Source organism: Saimiri boliviensis, chromosome 2 (genome assembly GCF_048565385.1).
Source record: "Saimiri boliviensis isolate mSaiBol1 chromosome 2, mSaiBol1.pri, whole genome shotgun sequence".
NCBI lineage: Eukaryota > Metazoa > Chordata > Mammalia > Primates > Cebidae > Saimiri > Saimiri boliviensis.
The window spans coordinates 82,855,383-82,876,887 of record NC_133450.1 but is presented as its reverse complement, the minus strand read 5'-3'; the positions used below and the strand labels follow the sequence as shown (position 1 = coordinate 82,876,887).

The 21,505-nt window shown below is 43.6% G+C and overlaps 2 protein-coding genes and 1 pseudogene across 10 annotated transcripts in view; 1 reads left to right on the top strand and 2 right to left on the bottom strand.

Annotated features, from left to right (window-relative positions):
- Window positions 1-9,041, bottom strand: part of UBR1 (ubiquitin protein ligase E3 component n-recognin 1) — a 173,400-nt gene extending 164,359 nt beyond the window's left edge. For all 3 annotated transcript variants that reach the window (XM_074393773.1, XM_003928951.3, XM_074393772.1), the window contains exon 1: window positions 8,830-9,041. The gene's annotated coding sequence lies outside the window, so the exon portion shown is untranslated. The remainder of the gene's footprint in view (window positions 1-8,829) is intronic.
- The window catches only part of TMEM62 (transmembrane protein 62), a 52,575-nt gene continuing 39,319 nt past the window's right edge, over window positions 8,250-21,505 (top strand). For 2 of the 7 annotated variants that reach the window (XM_074393776.1, XM_074393775.1), the window contains exons 1-2: window positions 9,061-9,152; window positions 10,413-10,550. In XM_074393776.1, the coding sequence (XP_074249877.1) occupies window positions 10,548-10,550 (3 nt within the window). In that variant the 5' untranslated portion in view covers window positions 9,061-9,152; window positions 10,413-10,547. Of the gene's footprint in view, window positions 8,779-9,040; window positions 9,153-10,412; window positions 10,551-15,784; window positions 15,831-21,505 lie in introns of those variants that run through there. The other 5 variants (XM_010339577.2, XM_039468754.2, XM_039468756.2 and 2 more) reach the window with 5 other exon arrangements.
- On the bottom strand, window positions 17,379-18,448 carry LOC141583607 (farnesyl pyrophosphate synthase pseudogene; annotated as a pseudogene).

Sequence of the window (21,505 nt, the reverse complement as noted above, 5' to 3'; positions counted from 1 at the left end):
CCTTAAACTGAGTATATGTATAGTTTGTGTAAAATAAAAGTATTAGAAAACAGAGCCACTAGTTTCCCCACATAGCATGGTCTTGTCCCCCTGACAGTGTTCCTGAAATGAGAGCCCAGGCCTCTCTTCACATACCTCCAGTGCCTGGGTTGAGCAAAGAGAGTTGCCACTTCTCCGAGAGCCTGATTCATCCCTTAATAGAGACGGTGTGAAGTTCAGTTCAGCTTCTACTGAATCCCACCCGGTTCCCTGGTTGTCTCCCTGTTCCTGGCTCTGCCCTCTCTACACTACTCACCTCCCACCCACTTTACTAAGCACTGATGTCCAAACCTAAATTCTTCCAGTGTTTGGCACCCGGGTATTTGACTTGCGGTCGGTCCATTAATGAAGTACTTTGCCTCTCCTTTTCCTGGCTGCCACTCTGGGACCCAGTTCTTCCATCTCCAGCTCTCCAGCATCGGCTCTTCACACTCAGTGTTCAAGAGGTATCATCATACCAAGGGCTGACAGGAATGACGGGAGAGAAACCTTGGCGCTCTGTGAGTCCCCATGGAAACCGCGCCCCCCCTGATTGGGGGCATGGCCAGCGGCGAGGGGACTGGGTCTCCTTTTGAATACCCCGCCCCACTCCAGGAATTTCACAGACGCTCTGGGGTTTTTGCTAAGAAGCGCTCTCCCAGCTTCTTAGCAAAGGAGGAGGCAGCGCAAATTGGTGAACAGGGCTGCGTGTCCTTATATACGGGCACGAACTTGCGAGGTCACTGTGAGTAGGTCATACTCTCCAGGCCCGGATGTCTTCCCCTGCTTAATGAGGGCCATTTCCTGACTCCACAGTATAGACTGTCAGGACTTGATCGTCGTCTAAAGAAAATCATGGTCAAGTCCCACGTTCTTGGATAAAATGAATTTGTCCTAGATTATGGGAAGACGTTGTGTGTGTGTGTGTGTGTGTGTGTGTGTGTTTAAAGATTACTTCAGAAAATTGAGAAAACATAAATGATGTGCAGATAGGACTTTAATAAATATAAAGGTAAAAATATTATAAATATGATATTAAGCATTTAGAATTGGAAGTTTTCTTTTGTAAAAATTGCCAATTATTTTTAGTTTCTAGTAAAATCATATCCTAGCTTCCTGTTACTCTTATATTTGCAAAGGTGGTAATTCTTAGCCTTTTATTCATCTTGCTCCTTGACTAGAGTTCCCAGATTATCATCTCAAATGGGACTGGCATATCCCTTGTCAAGAAATGTTGCCTTCAGGCCGGGCGCGGTGGCTCAAGCTTGTAATCCCAGCACTTTGGGAGGCCGAGGCGGGTGGATCACAAGGTCGAGAGATCGAGACCATCCTGGTCAACATGGTGAAACCCCGTCTCTACTAAAAAAATACAAAAAATTAGCTGGGCATAGTGGCACGTGCCTGTAATCCCAGCTACTCAGGAGGCTGAGGCGGGAGAATTGCCTGAACCCAGGAGGCGGAGGTTGCGGTGAGCCGAGATCGCGCCATTGCGCTCCAGCCTGGGTAACAAGAGCGAAACTCCGTCTCAAAAAAAAAAAAAAAAAGAAAAAAAAAGAAATGTTGCCTTCTTTTTTTTTTTTTTTTTTTTTTTTTTTTTTTTTTTTTGAGATGGAGTTTGCTCTTGTTGCCCAGACTGGAGTGCAGCAGTGGCACTATCTCAGCCTAGTGGGTTTAATTGATTCTCCTGCCTCAGCCTGGGATTACAGGCCTTTTTAACATTAAAGACTGTTTTTCATTTTTCTTATTCTGTGGTCTGTTGGTAGTGTAGATATTGAGAACCCTTGAGCATGACTTTAAAATGGCAGCGACTTGAATCTTGAAGTACTGGAACACCAGTGTAAACATGAAACACCTTTACACCCTTGTATGGATGTGCCATTTTATTTTCCATGACTTTTTTTTTTGGCGGGGGGGACGGAGTTTCGCTCTTGTTACCCAGGCTGGATTGCAATGGCGTGATCTCGGCTCACCGCCACCTCCGCCTCCTGGGTTCAGGCAATTCTCTTGCCTCAGCCTCCTGAGTAGCTGGGATTACAGGCACGCGCCACCATGCCCAGCTAATTTTTTGTATTTTTAGTAGAGACGGGGTTTCACCATGTTGACCAGGATGGTCTCGATCTCTTGACCTCGTGATCCACCCGCCTCGGCCTCCCAAAGTGCTGGGATTATAGGCGTGAGCCACCATGCCCGGCCTCCATGACTCTTATTGTGAAACATTTCCTGTAGTTTGTTTCTGGTTTTTGTCTATTATAAACTTTGCCTTAATAAACATACTAGCTGGTAAATCACTGCACACACCCATATCTTTCCTTAAGATAAGTTATTCTAAGTACAAATAACAGGTCAAAGAGATGTACATTTTAATACATTACATGGAGAAAAGAGTATACATTTATTATTTGTTTTTGTTTTGAGGTAGAGTCTTGCTTTTTTGTGCAGGCTGGAATGCCATGATGTGATCTTGGCTCACTGCAGCCTCTGCCTCCTGGGTTCAAGCAATTCTGCCTTAGCCTCCCAAGTAGGTGGGACTACAGGAGTGCACCACCATACCCAGCTAATTTGTTTGCATTTTTAGTAGAGATGGGGTTCCACCATATTGGTCAGGCTGGTCTCAAACTCCTGAGCTCAAGTGATCTGCCCACTCCCAAAGTGCTGGAATTATAGGCATAAGCCACTGCGCCCAGCCTACATTTATTATTATTATTATCCTCTCAGAGACAAGTTCTTGTTCTGTCACCCAGGCGGGGGTGCAGTGGTGCGATCACAGCTCACTATAATAAACTCTTGGGCTCAAGGTATACTCCCACCTCAGCCTGCGAAGTAGCTAGAACTGTGGCTAATTTTTTATTTTTAGTAGAGATGGGGGTATCGCTATGGTGCCCAGGCTGGTCTTAAATTCCTGACCTCAAGGGATTCTCCTGCCTAGGCCTCTGAAAATGCTGGGATTATAGGTGTGAGCCACCGAACCTACCCTTTTCCTGATTTTTTTTTTTTTTTTTTTTTGACAGAGTCTCACTCTGTTGCCCAGGCCGAAATGCAGTGGTGCAATTTTGTCTCACTGCAACCTCTGCCCCCTCAGTTCAAACAATTCTCTTGTCTCAGCCTCCTGAATATCTGGGATTACAGGTGCACACCACCAGGCCCAGCTAATTTCTTGTATTTTTAGTAGAGACAGGGTTTCACCAAGTTGGCCAGGCTGGCCTTGAACTCCTGACCTAATATGATCCACCCACCTCAGTCTCCCAAAGTGCTGGGATCACAAGCATGAGCCACTGCACGCAGCCTTCCTAAATATTTCTGATACACAGTTGGTTGAATCCACAGATGCAGAACCCATGGATGTGGAGGGCCAACTGTATGTTCACACTGTAAAACCATCACTACTATCCATCTCCAGACTTTTCATCTCGCAAAACTGAAACACTGTACCTATTAAATATTAACTTCCCATCCCATCCCCACTTCCTCCCAGTCTCTGCAAACCACTATTCTACTTTCTGTCTCTGTGAATTTTACTCTAGGTACCTTATATAAGTGGAATCAGACAGTATTTGTCTTTTTGTGACTGGCTTATTTCACTTAGTATAATGTCCTTAAGGGTGATCCATGTTGTAATAAGTAAGAAATTCCTTGATATGTGCTTTTTTTTTTACTTTTGCAGGTGTTTCAGGTTTCTTGTAAAGAGCATTGATTACCTAGATGAAATTCTTCCCAAATTTCTGTTTTGTTAGGGAATAAAAGGAGAGCTCCCTCAAAAGCTTTAAAAGGGTATATACCTAAAGTAATGTAGTTCATTCTACCATGAAGACACATGTATGCAAATGTTTACCACAGCACTATCCACAATAGCAAAGACCTATTTTTTGGAATCAACCTAAAAGCCCATCAATGGTAGATGGGATAATGAATATGTGGTACACATACAACATGGAATACTACACAGCCATAAAAAGAATGACATTATGTCCTTTGCCACAACATGGATGGATCTGGAGACCATTATCCTAAGCAAACTAATGCAGAAACAGAAAACCAAATACAATATATTCTCACTTAAAAGTGGGAGCTAAACAACGAGAATGCATGGGCACAAAGAGAGAAATAACAGACACAAGCCTATTTGAGGGTAGAAGGTAGGAGGACAGAGAGGATCAGAAAAAAAATACCTGTTGGGTACTATGCTTATTATCTGGGTGACTAAATAATCTGTACACTAAACAAACTCCTGTGGCATGCAGTTTACATAACAATCCTGTACCTGTACCCCTAAACCTAAAATAAAAAATTTTTTTAAAAGCTCTAAAAATGTCTAGTACACAACAGTGCTTATTACAGCATCATACACAAAAGCCAAAAGGAGAAAACAACCTAGGTATCCATCAATGGATGAATAGATAAACAAAATGTGATCTATTCAACCTTAAACAGAAGGAAATTCTGACACACGCTAGAACATGGATGAACCTTAAGGACATTATGTTAAGTGGTGATGGTTGCATAACAATATGGATTATTTAATTGCATTGAATTATACAAGGTTTCCCTCTATTGTTCAGGCTGGAGAGCAGTGGTGTACAATTTTGGCCCACGCAGCCTTGACCACCTGGGTTTAGGTGATCCTCCCACCTCAGCCTCTCAGGTAGCTGGGACTACAGGCATGCACAACCACACCTGCCTAATTTTTTATATTTTTAGAGAGACAGGGTTTTGCTATGTTGCCCAGGCTGGGCTCAAGCAATTTGCCTGCCTTGGCTTCCCAAAGTGTTGGAATTACAGGGATGAGCCACTGTGCTTGGCCTATTTTACCACAGTTTAAACTAATAATAATAACAAAAATCTTAATCCCAGCACTTTGGGAGGCTGAGGCAGGCGGATTACTTGAGACCAGAAGTTTGAGACAAGCCTGGCCAACCTGGCAAAACCCTGTCTCTACTAAAAAATACAAAAATTAGCCAGAAGTGGTGGTGGCCCATGCCTGTAATCCCAGCTACTCAGGAGGCTGAGGCACAAGAATCGCTGGAACCTGGGAGGCAGAGGTTGCAGTGAGCCAAGATCGTGCCACTGCACTCCAGCCTGGGCGACAGACCTAGACTCTGTCTCAAAAACAAAAACAAAACTGTATACACACATACACACAACATAGTTTTGATTACATTACTTTAGCTCTCCATAGAAATGACTTCACAAAACGATGTAATACAATATTTTTGTATTTTTAACAAGATCAGTAAGATAGTGATTTGAAGACAATTTTGGCTGGGTGCAGTGGCTCACGCCTGTGATCCCAGCATTTTGGGAGGCCGAGGCAGGTAGATCGTTTGAGGTCAGGAGTTCGAAACCAGCCTGGCCAATATGGTGAAACCCTGTCTCTACTAAAAATATTTTTAAAAAATTAGTCAGGCATGGTGGTGGGCACCTGTAATCCCAGCTACTTGGGAGGCTGAAGCAAGAGAATCGCTTGAACCCAAGATGTGGAGGTTGCAGTGAGCCAAGATCATGCCACTGCACTCCAGCCTGGGCAACAAGAGCAAAACTCTGTCTCAGATAAATAAATAAAAGACAATTTATGCATCTTATATTTATGAGAGTAACTTAATTCAATTTATAGCTATTGGTGACAATGTATGTTGTCCTGTTAAATGTCCAAGTGATATATTCTCCCTTGACTTTGGTTCTAGGTAAGTTTGCTTTCATGGTGAATTGCTGCCTGCTTTCTTTATAACAAGAACTCTACTTACTTTTCTGCTTTCACTGGCAGGAACTAAGACACCTTTTATGCTGAATTGTAGTGATTAGCTGGTCAAACCTTGGAGAATCATTAACCATCATTAAATAAATAAATTCCTGTTCCTATTCACTTTTGAACACCTTGAGTGAAGTGGCTTGGTTGGATTATAGTGTCTGAAATTGACACTGCTGGCCTTTGTGACTTTGGACCATGTTTTTCTGTCCAAAATGCCTTAACAGCGTGACTCTTTCTCTTGCTGTGCTCCATTTCTAGAAAATGATTTCCTGTATCTTTCAGGTTTCTTCAAGGTCTTTGCAAATGCATTTTATATACGCCACATTGCCTGGGCTTTAAATTAGATCATCTCAATCATATCTTTCAAATTTTGTTTTAAAATATCCTTCCACATGTTCTCGACTGATATAGTATTACATAAAACCAAAACGAAAATTTTATTTTATTGATATAGGTAATGCTCTCTATTTAAACTGTAGCCCTGGTCCCTCAGTCACTAGGTTCCACATTTTGGCATTATTATTATTATTATTATTATTATTTATTTATTATTATTATTATTTTTTCGACGGAGTTTCGCTCTTGTTACCCAGGCTGGAGTGCAATGGCATGATCTCGGCTCAGCGCAACCTCCGCCTCCCGGGTTCAGGCAATTCTCCTGCCTCAGCCTCCTGAGTAGCTGGGATTACAGGCACGCGCCACCATGCCCAGCTAATTTTTTGTATTTTTAGTAGAGACGGGGTTTCACCATGTTGACCAGGATGGTCTCGATCTCTTGACCTCGTGATCCACCCGCCTCGGCCTCCCAAAGTGCTGGGATTACAGGCTTGAGCCACCCGCCTGGCCTTGGCATTATTTTTTTTTTAAAAAAGCTCTTAGTTTCTTCCCTTGAATATCCAGTCAGGTGTCAAATTCTATAGTTTTTATTTTAAAAATTATTTTTAGATGTGATTATTCCTTTCTAACCTCAATGTCATATTCTCCCACCTTTCTTCTTCAGATCTTTTAATTACCCCGCTACCTGGATTATTGCAATCTCCTTCCAACAGGATTCTCTCTTACACCTATCCTCTGGACAGTCAGTTCTCTATGCTGTTGTCAGATCCATCTTCCCGAAGCATAACTCCTTTGTCTTCACTCTTGGCATTTATAGAGGACTTCCGCAATGTGCCTCAAGCTAAGGGTCTGGTCTAATTACCATTATTCCTCTTGGCGTAGCCAAGCCAAACTGAACCACTCACTGTCCCTGCAACATGCTCTGCATTTTCTCATCTTAATGCTTTGGTTCATATTGTTAGGTCTTAGTGGAAAGTGCTTCTACCCATCCCAACCTCAGTCTCTGCCAGTCAAGAAATACTACCCATCTTTGATATACAGCCTCCATAATTAAACTTTTCTTGATTCTTTCCAAAGATCTGCTCTGTCCTAGTTTTAACCTTCCCCCTACCTTTTATATCTGGACATCTCTTGTGGCAACAAGCATATTCTTCATATTAAACTTAGTTATGTATGTCTCTCTCCTACATAAGCTCCTAAGATAATGAACCATAGCTCTTTGTCTACTTACCTTTATGTTACTTTATGTTTTCTGCTGAGATCAACGTTATTGAATTCCAAAGGTACTCAAAAGTATTTAGTTAATCGAAATTGGCATAAATCCAATACTGACAACATATCCCAAGGAAAAAAACTCAAAGGGAGTTTTTATAAAGAGCACTATTTGCATAAAAATATTTACTCAGAACAGCAACATAAAATAAACAATTTAAAAAATTCAACAATAAGGGAGTGGTTAGAGAAATTAAGGTAGGGCCCAAATCAAATTCTCCTGGACCTGGCCCATAGGAAGTATTTAATATTTATTAAATGTGTTGCAATATTATTTAAACAGGTGCATGTGAAATCAAGTTAAGGGAAAAATAACTTTAACAAAACATAGGAATTACATCTATAGAAAACCTCTGAGGCTGGACTTGGTGGCTCAGGTCTGTAGTCCCAGCACTTTGGGAGGCAGGGGCGGGAGGATCACTTGAACCCAGGAGTTCCCAGGCCAGCCTGGGCAACACAGCAAGACCCCAGTCTCTACAAAAACTGTATTTTAAAAATTAGCTGGTGGTGCACGCCTGCAGTCCCAGCTACTACTCGAGGCCACCATTCCTGCCTGGGGGACTAGGTGAGACCTTGTCTGTGAAAGAAAGGGGAAGGGGAAGGAGAAAGGGAGGAAAAGAAAACCTATGGAGGCATCTTAATAATCAGAAGGGGCCAGAGGAAGCCACCTGACAAATTTTGAGAAAATTTAAAAGGTGTCCTCATACATTCTCACTTTGATACTCAAAACAACAACAACACTGCAAAGTGCGCACAGAAGGTATTAACTCTGTTTTACAGGTAAGGAGATAGATCCACTGAGGTCAGGAGTGACTGACCAAGGCGGAGCCAGGACTCTAGCCCCCGCCTCCCGGCCACCGGTCCGGGTCTCCTTCCCCGCCACCACTCGGCCACCGTCATTGGTGTCGAGCGTTTCGGTTCCCTTTTTTTTGATCGTAGTACTTTTTTTATTTTTTGGTGCCGTGACTCAGATACAAGATCGTGGTACTTATGCAAAACGAACCCAGACACTTGCGAGGCCGGAGAGGGGCAGGTGCCGGGCGGTGGCTGACGGGCGCAGCACCCTGGGCCCAGTGTTGGACTCCGGCCCCGCATCCGGCTCCGGCCCCGCATCCGGCTCCGGCCTGGCGACAATAGAGTCCGGAAGTGCAGGCCAAGAGGCTCCCCCTGGGAGCGCCGCGCGGTCCCGCCGGGGACCAACAGGGGCCGCGCCCCGGCGGGCAGGCGGCATGGCTGCAGTGCTGGCTCTCAGGGTGGTTGCGGGGCTGGCGGCCGCTGCGCTAGTGGCCATGCTTTTGGAGCACTACGGCCTGGCGGGACAACCCTCACCGCTGCCCGGCCCCCCGCCCCCGAGAAGGCCGCACCCGGCACCAGGTCCCGAAGACACCAACATCTTCTGGGGCCTGCAGGTGACGCTGCTGGAAGTGGGGCGCAGGGCGGGTGCAGAGCATGCTACTTACCGTGAGACGCTGGCGGGTGTTGGGCCCCACTCTCCAGGCTGGGGGCTTCAGTCAGGTTGTAACTCGAGGCTCTGTGTAGTGCTGGCCCTGTCCTTCCCTGGGGGTTCGTTGTGCACCGCCTCTTTGGCTTTTCCTTCTGCCTGAGAGAGCCGCTGGGCTGCTTCTCCCCATGCTGACTCAGATCTCTCTGTTCAATACCTGTTTTCGGCAGATATCCGACATTCACCTGAGCAGGTTTCGAGATCCAGGCAGAGCGGTAGACTTAGAGAAGTTCTGTTCTGAAACTATTGACATCATTCAACCAGCTCTCGTCCTAGCAACAGGTAGGGAGGCTTGCCGTGCTGTGGTTGTGTTCTGTGGTCCGGATGGTAGAATGCTAGCCAGGGCTGTGGCTTTTCACTTTGGGGACGTTGGGAGCACTATAGCCACAGCCTCAGATGAGCCCTGTGAGGTGGAAGAGATTGAACATTATAATTGCCTTTGCCTGTGGATAACTAAACGAGTCAAGATCCAGGCACAATGATTTGCCGTAGCAAGGTTTTGTCAAAGCAGTAGAAGCAAGGCTCCTGGTTCTCATATCAGTCTGTTGTCTGATATATTTGTATCTGTTTTTTGTTGTTATAATTCTGGTTGCGAGAATTAGGGGAAAGCCTGTACCCACGAATCAGAAGTTTTCTTCTTTTGCTAACTTTTCCATTTTCTTTACATTATTATTCTTATGTTTTCAGTTGTTTGAGGCTTCTGGTGACTCAGGGCAATTTTTCTTCATCCCTTAATAGTTTTGACTTGAGTTTTCTAGACTCTTCAAACCCTTTATTTGCTCCCAAACTGTAATGGGGAGAAGAAGCTAAAGGAGCATCTGTCTATCTTGCTTACTGGGGGGTTCATCACCCATCCACCTTACTGAAGCATCTCTGCTGACATGAAAGGGTATCAGTTCTCAATGAATGAACCCCCATAAAAAGTATTTCATTTAGTTTCCTATAAATTTTGGTATTTTGTTGTCCAGTTGCACCTGCCACATTGCTTCTTGCTGTAAAAATAACACTTGGTTAAATCTCATATTCTGATTTTGTGGTTTGGAAAATATGGTTGCCATGGATATTAGGCACCCACTGAGGGTACTGGAATTCCTTATAAAACATTTTCATTTTATAAGATGCTATTAATGCATCTTGTACTGTTCTCTTTAAAGATTTTTTAGATGCTGCTCCGAGTGCAGTGGTGTTTACAACTAATTGATCACAACCAGTTACAGATTTCTTTGTTCCTTCTCCACTCCCACTGCTTCACTTGACTAGCCTAAAAAAAAGAAAGAAAAGAAAGACTTTTTAGACAACCCATTTCTAATATCACAGGAGGTTAAACCGGCATTTGCTAACCTATAAGAAACAAAGCCCTTGCTGAGAAAATCTTGTTAGTTTAGACGGCTTGCTTTGGACATTGGTGGTCTCATGAGCAGTTATGCTTATACATGTTGAGTACTTTAAGTATTGTTGTTCCTTTGGTGTACATATCTAAAAAAAGTTGAACCCCCAGGTGTTTATTTTGCATTGTGATTCAGTTCTTCTGTAAACCTACAGGAGACCTGACAGATGCCAAAACAAAGGAACAACTGGGATCCAGGCAGCATGAAGTAGAATGGCAAACCTACCAGGGTATTCTGAAGAAGACAAGAGTCATGGAAAAAACCAAGTGGTTGGATATAAAAGGAAATCATGGTAAGAGTTAAGAGCCAGATATAATAAAGACTAGATTTTTTTCCCACTTCAGGAACCTGGACTTTCCAACTTAGACTGTAAAATTATAAAACGGGACATTGTAACATAGGTTTACATATACTAAAGGTCACAACTCTGGTATACAACTATATAATGTGGTTTTAAAACATCAGATGTCAGGCCGGGCACGGTGGCTCAAGCCTGTAATCCCAGCACTTTGGGAGGCCTAGGCGGGTGAATCACGAGGTCAAGAGATCGAGACCATCCTGGTCAACAAGGTGAAACCCCATCTCTACTAAAAATACAAAAAATTAGCTGGGCATGGTGGCGCGTGCCTGCAACCCCAGCTACTCAGGAGGCTGAGGCAGGAGAATTGCCTGAACCCGGGAGGCGGACATTGTGGTGAGCCGAGATCGTGCCATTGCGCTCCAACCTGGGTATCAAGAGTGAAACTCCATCTCAAAAAAAAAAAAACAAAAAAACAAAAGAAACACATCAGATGTCATTGTTAGCCTTTGAGATGACAATTAATATAGTCCTTTTTTGTGTGACATATGTTGCATCTTATTTAAAAAAATATATTATCATACTTTAAGTCCTGTGATACATGTGCAGAATGTGCAAGTTTGTTACATAGGTATATATGTGCCATGGTGATTTCCTGCATGCATCAACTGATCATCTACATTAGGTATTTCTCCTAATGCTATCCCTCCCCTTGCTTCCCACCCCCTGGTCCTTTCTTCTTTACATGGAAGAAACAAGAGTTTTAGCAAAACTCATACAGATAGATGTTTTTAAAAATATACATTTTAGTGCCGGGCGCGGTGGCTCAAGCCTGTAATCCCAGCACTTTGGGAGACCGAGGCTGGTGGATCACGAGGTCAAGAGATCAAGACCATCCTGGTCAACATGGTGAAACCCTGTCTCTACTAAAAATACAAAAAATTAGCTGGGCATGGTGGCACGTGCCTGTAACCCCAGCTACTCAGGAGGCTGAGGTAGGAGAATTGCCTGAACCCGGGAGGCGGACGTTGCGGTGAGCCAAGATCGTGCCATTGCACTCCAGCCTGGGTAACAAGAGTGAAACTGCGTCTCAAAAAAAAAAAAAACAAATAACAACAACAACAAAAAAACACATCAGATGTCATTGTTAGCCTTTGAAATGACAATTAGTATAGTCCTTTTTTTGTGTGACATATGTTGCTTCTTATTTTAAAAAAAAATTATCATACTTTAAGTCCTGTGATACATGTGCAGAATGTGCAGGTTTGTTACATCAATATATATGTGCCATGGTGGTTTCCTGCACGCATCAACTGATCATCTACATTAGGTATTTCTCCTAATGCTATCCCTCCCCTTGCTTCCCACCCCCTGGTCCTTTCTTCTTTACATGGAAGAAACATGAGTTTTAGCAAAACTCATACAGATAGATGTTTTTAAAAATATACATTTTAGTGCCAGGTGCGGTGGCTCAAACCTGTAATACCAGCACTTTGGGAGGCCGAGGTGGGTGGATCACGAGGTCGAGAGATCGAGACCATCCTGGTCAACATGGTGAAACCCTGTCTGTACTAAAAATACAAAAAATTAGCTGGGCATGGTTGCGTGTGCCTATAATCTCAGCTATTCAGGAGGCTGAGGCAGGAGAGTTGCTTGAACCCAGGAGGCGGAGGTTGCGGTGAGCCGAGATCGCGCCATTGTACTCCAGCCTGGGTAACAAGAACGAAACTCCGTCTCAAAAAAAAAAAAAAAAAAAAAAAAAAAAAAAAATATATATATATATATATATATATACACACACACATATATATGTATATATACAGATTTTATTAAGTGAAAGAAGCCAAACCGCTTCAGTCTGCATACTGTGTGATTTCATTTATATGACATTCAGGAAAAGGTAGAACAATAGAGAACAGATTGTAGTTGCTAGAGGATAGGGATTGAGAGAGTTACTGACTGCAAAGAGGCATCATGAAGAGTTTCCAGTGGTGATGGAATTAGTCTGTATTTTGATTGTGGTGGTGGACTTCAGGTTCCCTATATATTTGTCAAAATCCATAGAACTGTAAGTCACAAAGAATGAATTTTACTGTGTGCAAATTTTAAAAATTTTTATTTTTTCTTTTTAAAATTTCTTCTCCTTCTTCTTCTTCTTCTTCTTATTATTATTATTATTATTATTATTATTGAGATGGAGTTTCGCTCTTGTTACCCAGGCTGGAGTGCAATGGAATGATCTTGGCTCACCGCAACCTCCGCCTCCTGGGTTCAGGCAATTCTCCTGCCTCAGCCTCCTGAGTAGCTGGGAGTACAGGCACGTGCCACCATGCCCAGCTAATTTTTTGTATTTTGAGTAGAGATGGGTTTCACCATGTTGACCAGGATGGTCTCGATCTCTCGACCTCATGATCGCCTTGGCCTCCCAAAGTGCTGGGATTACAGGCTTGAGCCACTGCGCCCGGCCTTCTTCTTATTATTATTTTGTGAGATGGAGTCTCTGTCACCCAGGCTGGAGTGCAGTAATGTGATCTCAGCTCACTGCAACCTCTGTCTCCTGGGTTCAAGCAATTTTCCTGCCTCAGCTTCCTGCATAGCTAGTATTACAGGCATGCACCACCATGCCCGGCTAGTGGTTTTTTGTTTGTTTGTTTGTTTTTTGTTTTTGTATTTTTAGTAGAGACAAGATTTCACTATGTTAGCCAGGCTGGTCTCAAACTCCTGACCTCAAGTGATCTGCCTGCCTCAGCCTCCTAAAGTGCTGGGATTATAGGCGTGAGCCACCATGTCTGGCTTATTATTTTATTTATTTATTTATTTTGAGACGGAGTTTCGCTCTTGTTACCCAGGCTGGAGCGCAATGGCGCGATCTCGGCTCACCGCAACCTCCGCCTCCAGGGTTCAGGCAATTCTTCTGCCTCAGCCTCCTGAGTAGCTGGGATTACAGGCACGTGCCACCATGCCCAGCTAATTTTTTGTATTTTTAGTAGAGACGGGGTTTCACCATGTTGACCAGGATAGTCTTGATCTCTTGACCTCATGATCCACCCACCTCGGCCTCCCGAAGTGCTGGGATTACAGGCTTGAGCCACCGCGCCCGGCCAGCTTATTATTTTTTTAAGATAGGATCTTGCTCTGTCATTTGGCCTGAAATGCAGTGGTGTTAGCATACCTCTCCGCAGCCTTGGCCAAAGCTTAAATGATCCTCCACCTCAGCCCCACAAGTAGCTGGGACTACAAGTGTGTATCACTGTACTTGGCTAATTTTTGAAGTTTTTTTTTGTGAAATTGGGGTCTTGCTATGTTGCTCAAGCTGATCTTGAACTCCTGGCCTCAAATGATCCTCCCACCTTGTTCTCCCAAAGTGCTGGGATTACAGGTGTAAGTCACTGCACCTGGCCTAAATATTTTAAATTGAAAACAAATCTTCACAGACATGAACAGGAAAATAGATAATTCTTTCTCTTTTTAAAATTATCGTTGTGTTGGTAAAAAAATGAATTCTTCTCCGGAAGAGTCCTAATAGTAGTAGATTTGCTTGATTTATAAAGGTTGACTTTTTATTAGATAAGTACTACATTTGTCTACTTTATTTGATCCGTGGATCTGGCATGAATCCACTTCTTGCTGGCTTTTAGAATCACAGGATTAAAACAAGAGCAACTGCAGTTTAATCTTATAATTTCAAATTGATATTCTGAATGGTATAGAATTCAAAGTACCTGTTTTTCTCTAGTATACTAGGTGCCTTAAATTAAGTTTCTAGATAATGTGAATTTTGTTAAGATAGCAAAACTTTAAAGTAGCAATCTAATTGGTAGGCATTCTACCACTAAAAGTGTTATAGAGGCTGGGCACAGTGGCCACAGCTGTAATCCCAGCACTTTGAGAGAGCGAGGTGGGCAGATCATTTGAGATCAGGAGTTTGAGACCAGCCTGGCCAGTGTGGTGAAACCCCACCTCTGCTGAAAATACAAAAATTAGCTAGGCATGGTGGCACACACCTATAGTCCCAGCTACTCAGGAGGCTGAGGCAGGAGAATTGCTTGGACCCGGGAGGTGGAGGTTGCAGTGAGCTGAGATCGTGCCACTGCACTCCAGCTTGGTGACAGAGTGAGACTCTGTCTCAAGAAACAAAAAAGTATTATAGAAAGATGACAGAGGCTGCCCCAGTTATACCATGGCTAGCTAAGTCTGTGCCAGCAGAGGCAGAGAGCTTGGGGAGGGAATGTTGTCCCTGCTGGAGCCTCAGTCAAAACTGAACATCCCACTGTCCCAACCCTTCCACAGATGTACATCAGGCTGTATTTAGGCTTAAGACAGCAAGTGGATATCTCCACTGCCCAGAAATCATTGAGTCTGTAGACACGACAGCCTCCATGGAAGGCTGGTCATACCAGAATTCCACTTTGGCATAGGCCTTGCTCTACTTTCTGTGCCAGTTTTAGGGTGGGCTGCCTGTCATGGGGCAGCCCTTTCCCAGGGGGGTGCTCATTGCCATCATTTGCAATGCTGCTTGCTTGCTGCTTCTGCTCCAAGTCATTCTCTGCTGGGTCTACCACTCTTGCTTTGCTGACATTGACTGTCTCTACAGATTTTGTCCCAACTCCAGCCCTGGCCCCAATCCTGAAAAGGTACCACTGCCCAAGAAGCCTAGCCATGAAGGCAACTACATGTTACAGCCCTGAAGGCCCCTGGCTTAGCTTGGAACTTGGGACCTAAGTCCATCCCACCCACATCCTGGAATCAAGATTCCAGAGTTTTAGCCAGCCTAGGGTCTAGAATTCAGAGTCCAACCTGTTTGGATTGGACCCAGCATCTCAGAGTCTAGCCATACTGGTTCTAAGAGAGGCTCAGTGGCTCTATAGAGATGGGCCGTGGTGAGAGTTCATGAGTTGGTGGTAGGGCCAGGGCCACTTGTACTCTGTTCTGTGTCAGGGGCTGAGTCTATCCTTTTCCTAGGCTAATCACCTCCAGGTTGGGGAAGCAAACTGAAACCCATGGCAATAATAGGAGGTTGTCCAGGATGGGCCTGTCTTCTAGTCCTTCCACTATTTGGTGAATAATAAATGAAATGGCTCTACCCTGGGGTTGTGTGTGGGGAGGGGGGTGAGTTGGGGAGGGCAGATTGTTATAGAAAGAATTATTTTCCCTTAGTCATTAAAGAAAATGTTTGCATTCATTTTTTTAACGTGGATGAATGTTTGCTTTTTTTTTTTTTTAATTAGATGCATTCAATATTCCAAGTCTGGACAGCATCAAGAATTATTACAGGTACTGTAATAAACAGAAGACAGAACACTATGTAGAGTCAGTGTTACAAGGAGGGTGTGGTCAATTCAATTTATGAGAGAAAACTTTAAAAACAAATTTTAAGAGGCAAAATCTCACTATTTTGCCCAGGCTAGCGCTGATCTCCTGAGCTCAAACAATTCTCCTGCCTCAGACTCCTGTGTAGCTGGGGCTGCAGACATGTGCTACTGTGCCTAGCTGAAAACACTTTTTAACAGATAAAATTTTTCTATAAAGAATCTCTGGCAATTTAGAAAATGAGCCTTTTTTTCTTTTTGTGACAGATGCCATTCTTTTTGTTTAGACTTTTTCTTTCTTTCCTTTAGTTCTTTCTGTTTCATACACAGGCATACCTCGTTTTATTGTGCTTCGCCTTACTGCACTTTGCAGATGTTACGTTTTTTACAAATTGAAAGTTTGTGGCAAGCCTGCCTTGAGCAAGTCTATGGGAGCCATTTTTCCAACAGCACGTGCTCACTTCGTGTCTCTGTATCTCATTTTGGTAATTCGCATAATATTTCAAACGTTTTCATTATTATTATATCTGTTATGGTTATCTGCGATCAGTGACCTTTAATGTTACTATTGTAATTGTTTTGGGGTGCTATAAACCTTGCCCATGTAAGACTAGGAACTTAATCAATAAATGTTGTATGTGTTCTGAGTATTCTACCAGCCAGCTATTCTCCCATCTCTCTCCCTCTCCTCTGGCCTCCCTATTCCCTGAGACACAACAATATTAAAATTAGGCCAATTAATAACCCTACAATAGCCTCTAAGTGTTGAAGTGAAAGAAAGGGTCCAACATCTCTCACTTTAAATCAAAAGGTAGAAATGATGACGCTTGGTGAGGAGGGCTGTTGAAAGGCTTTCAGAGAGGCTGAAAGTTAGGCCTCTTGTGCTGGAGCAGTGAGGCAAGTTGTGAATGCAAAGGAAAAGTTCTTGAAGGAAATTAAAAGTGCTCCTCCAGTGAACAGATGAATTATTAGAAAGTGAAACTCTCCTACTGTTGATGTGGAGAAGGTTTTAGTGCTCTGGATAGATAATCAAACTACCTACAATATTCACTTAAGCCAAAGCCCAATCCAGAGCAAAGTCCTTACTCCCTTCAATTCTGTGGAATCTGAGAGGGATAAGTAAGGCAGCTGCAGAAGAAAAGCTGGAAGCTGGCAGAGGTTGGTACATGAGGTTTAAGGAAAGAAGCTGACTTCATAACATAAATGTGCAGTGTGAAGCAGCAAGTGCTGATTGATGGAGAAGCTGCAGCAAGTTACTGCAAAGATCTAGCTAAGATAAATGATGAAGGTGGCTGCACTAAACAACAGATTTTCTATGTAAATGAAACAGCCTTCTGTTGGAAGAAGATGACATCTAGGACTTTCATAGCCAGAGAGAAGTCAATCCCTGGCTTCATAGGACAGGCTGATTATTGCTAGGGGTCAATGCAGCTGATTACTTTTTTTTTTGTAAAAGGTTCCACAATTATTTATTTATTGAGAGCCTCTTTTCTGTGCCCTTGCCATCCCTAGGTCACTTTTTCTGCTTGTAGATTTTGCAGGCCAGCCCCAGAAAGATGGCTGGGGTTAGGGTGCTGCATACTGTTCAGTGAGATCCATAATGTGGCTGTAACTGTAACTGTCTCATCTTATAAGAACATGGCCAGCAGATCGAGCTCCTCGTATAGTGCCTTCACCCAGGCCACCTTCTTGGCCTCCTTCTGCCTGTAATTTTCCTTCAGGATCTGGTACTGTTCTGGGAGTGGCCCGTTGCAGACACTGAACCACCAGCCAGCAGCATGTGTTGTCCTGGATGTCAGTGCCAACTTTTCCAGTCACACTGAAGTCCCCAAAGAGGTCAAGATAATCATCCTGAATCTGAAAGAACTCACCCATCTCCAGCAGAATCCTCTTGGTATTGGTGTGCTCCCTCTCACCATCAGTGCCTGCCATGTACATAGCTGCAGCTACAGGAAGGTAGAAAGCTGTCTTGTACTTGACACAGATTTGTACCTTTTTTCAGTGAATCTGCCAAGATCCACTATGCTCTGGGGGGCTATGATGAGGTCCAGGGTCTGCCAATCTCAAGTCTAATAGGAACTCTGCAGGGAGAGCTGGATCAGGTTCAGATAACAGGGTTGCTCCTGGCAATAAAGCTTCAGCAGGTGGTAAATACATGCTTCCAGAAGCATTGCATCATTGATGGCATCCAAACCCATTCCCAGCTTCTGATACCAGCAGATCTGTCCCTGGTGGGTGAGGGATGAATCCATGATGTCATCTGCCACCAGGAATGAAGCTTATAGCAGTTCCACACACCAGCCACAGTCAGGGCTGCTGGAGACGATCAGCATCCTGTTTCCTTGACTCCACTAGCTCCCAGAATACAACTAGCTCCATCAAAGCCCGGTGATACTTGCCTCCAATGGCACTGTACTCCAGGACCTCCTTGAGCTGGGCAATCACATCTCTTGTCTCTGGGTGCCCCATCTCATCTTCAGTCAGTACTCTAACAATCTCGGAGAAGCGCAGAATGAAATCCTACTTTTCTTGGGCAGAAATATCTGATTTCTGATCTCCATTCATTCTGAAGGAGGAGCAGAGGGCTCTGTTGCTGGATGTGGGTTCCTGCTCCACAGCTGTTGACTTACAAGTGGAGCCAGTGCCCATTTATCTTTCTGAAAATCCTTGGGTGCTTAAACATTATGCTAAATCTGCTCTGCCTGTGTTCTATATATGGAACAATAAAGCCTAGATTATAATAGCAGATCTGTTTATAGCATGGTTTACTGAATATTTTAAGTCCACTGTTGAGAACTAATGCTCAGAAAAAAATATTCCTTTCAATGTCAATGGTCATTATTGAATGAAAAAATATTCCTTTCCATATCAGTGGTCATTATTGACAATGCACCTGGTCACCCAAGAGCTCTGAGTTCAATGTACAAGGAGATGAATATTATTTTCATGCCTGCTAACACAATATTCATTCTGTAGCCCATGGATCATGAGTAATTTGAACTTTCAACTCTCACTATTTAAGAAACACATTTTATAAGACTGTAGCTGTCATAGATTGTGATTCCTCTAATGGATGTGGGCAGTCAATTGAAAAATTTATGGAAAGGATTCACCATTCTAGATGCCATTAAGAACAGGTGCAGCCGGGCACAGTGGCTCAAGCCTGTAATCCCAGCATTTTGGGAGGCTGAGGCGGGTGGATCACGAGGTCAAGAGATCGAGACCATCCTGGTCAACATGGTGAAACCCCGTCTCTACTAAAAATACAAAACATTAGCTGGGCATGGTGGTGCATGCCTGTAATCCCAGCTACTCAGGAGGCTGAGGCAGGAGCATTGCCTGAACCCAGGAGGTGGAGGTTGCGGTGAGCCGAGATCGCGCCATTGCACTCCAGCCTGGGTAACAAAAGCAAAACTCCGTCTCGGGGGAAAAAAAAAAAAAAAGAACAGGTGCAATTAATGGGAGGATGTTAAAATAATATTATGAACAGGAGTTTGGAAGAAGTTGATTCCAACTCTTATGGATGACTGTGAGGTGTTCAAGACTTCAGTGGAGGAAGTAACTGCAGATGTGGAAATGGCAAGAGAACTAGAATTAAGGAAGTAGAGCCTGAAGAGATGACTAAATTGCTGCAATCTTATGATAAAACCTGAACAGATGACAAGTTGCTTCTTATGGATGAGCAGAAAAAGTGGTTTCTTGAGAGGGAAACCACTCCTGGTAAATATGGTGTGAACATTTTTCAAATGACAACAAAGGATTTAGAAATATGCCTAAACTTAGTTGATGAAGCAATGGCAGTGTTGGAGAGGATTGGAATCCTTTGGGTAAAATGCTGTCAAGCAGCGTGGCATCCTACAGAGAAATCTTTCGAAAGGAAAAGGCAATTGATGTAGCAAACTTCATCGTTGGCTTATTTTAATAAATTGCCACAGCCACCCCAACCACCACTCTGATCAGTCAGCAGCCACCAACATCAAAACAAGACCCTCCGTCAGTAAAAAGATTTTGAATCGGCTGGGCGCGGTGGCTCAAGCCTGTAATCCCAGCACTTTGGGAGGCCGAGGCGGGTGGATCACGAGGTCAAGAGATCGAGACCAACCTGGTCAACATGGTGAAACCCCGTCTCTACTAAAAATACAAAACATTAGCTGGGCGTGGTGGCGTGTGCCTGTAATCCCAGCTACTCAGGAGGCTGAGGCAGGAGAATTGCCTGAACCCAGGAGGCGGAGGTTGCGGTGAGCCGAGATCGCGCCATTGCACTTCAGCCTGGGTAATGAGCGAAACTCCGTCTCAAAAAAAAAAAAAAAGAAAAAAAGATTTTGACTCACTGAAGGCTCAGATGATCATTAGTAAATGATTTTGGGCAGTAAATTTTTTTTTGAGACAGAGTCTCACTCTGTCACCTAGGTTAGAGTGCAATGGCACAATCTCAGCTCACTGCGGTCTCCATCTCCCAGGCTCAAAGTGATCCTCTCACCTCAGCCTCCTGGGTAGCTGGGACCATAGGCATAAGTCACCATGCCTAGCTAATTATTGTATTTTTAAAATAGAGACAGGGTTTCAATGTGTTGCCCAGGCTAGTCTTGAACTCCTTGGCTCAAGTAATCCACCCACCTTGGCCTCCCAAAGTGCTAGAATTACAGGCGTTAGCCACCATGCCCGGTCAGTGGAAGTATTTATAAATTAAGGTATGTGCATTGTTTTTTCAGACATGATGCAATTGCACACGTAATAGACTATAGTATAGTGTAAACATGACTTTTTTTTTTTTTGAGACAGGATCTTGCTCTGTTGCCCAGACTGGAGTGCAGTGGCACCATCTCAGCTCACTGCAACCTCCACCTCCCTGGTTCAAGTGAGTCTTCTGACTCAGCCTCCTGAGTAACTGGAACTACAGGCATGTGCCATTATGCCCGGCTAACTTTTGTATTTTTAGTAGAGACAGGGTTTCGCCATGTTGGCCAGGCTGGTCTCTAACTCCTGACCTCACGTGATCCGCCTGCATCGGCCTCCAAAAGTGCTGGGATTACAGGCGTGAGCCACTGCACCCAGCTGTTTCAAACGAAACCAAAAAATTCGTGTGACTCACTTATTTGCAATATTTGCTTTATTATGGTGTGGTGCTCAGGAACTACAATATCTCTGAGGTATGCATATAGTTTAATGCTTTGTGTTGACCAATGGTACTTTTAATATTCTACACAGGCTTAAAAAAATTTTTTTTAAGCCTTTGGTACATAGGAAAAGTCTTTTATATCAGAGCTTGTCAACTACAATACTGAGATCACTGGGCTTTCAGAATACTGAGATACTGATTCTCTTGGCCTCTGTGGTGGCTGGAGAGCCCAGTAACTCACCTGGCTGCTTTATCTTTTTACCTTGTGCCATACAAATATTAAAATCTTTATTCATTGAATGTGAAAAAGACAGGGGATCTCTGAATTAGAAACCAGTTCTCTAGTTTCATTATGTTTCAATTCCTCTTTTGGTTGCAATGCAGTTTTTTTCAGTTTCAGGGTATTCAGTAGCTTTGATATGCATTGTCAATCAATCGTGTAGCAAATATTTATTGAGAATTCATCCTTAGTTGGATGGTGCGAGAGACAAGAGCTAATGTTAAAAATTTGGCTTTTGCCT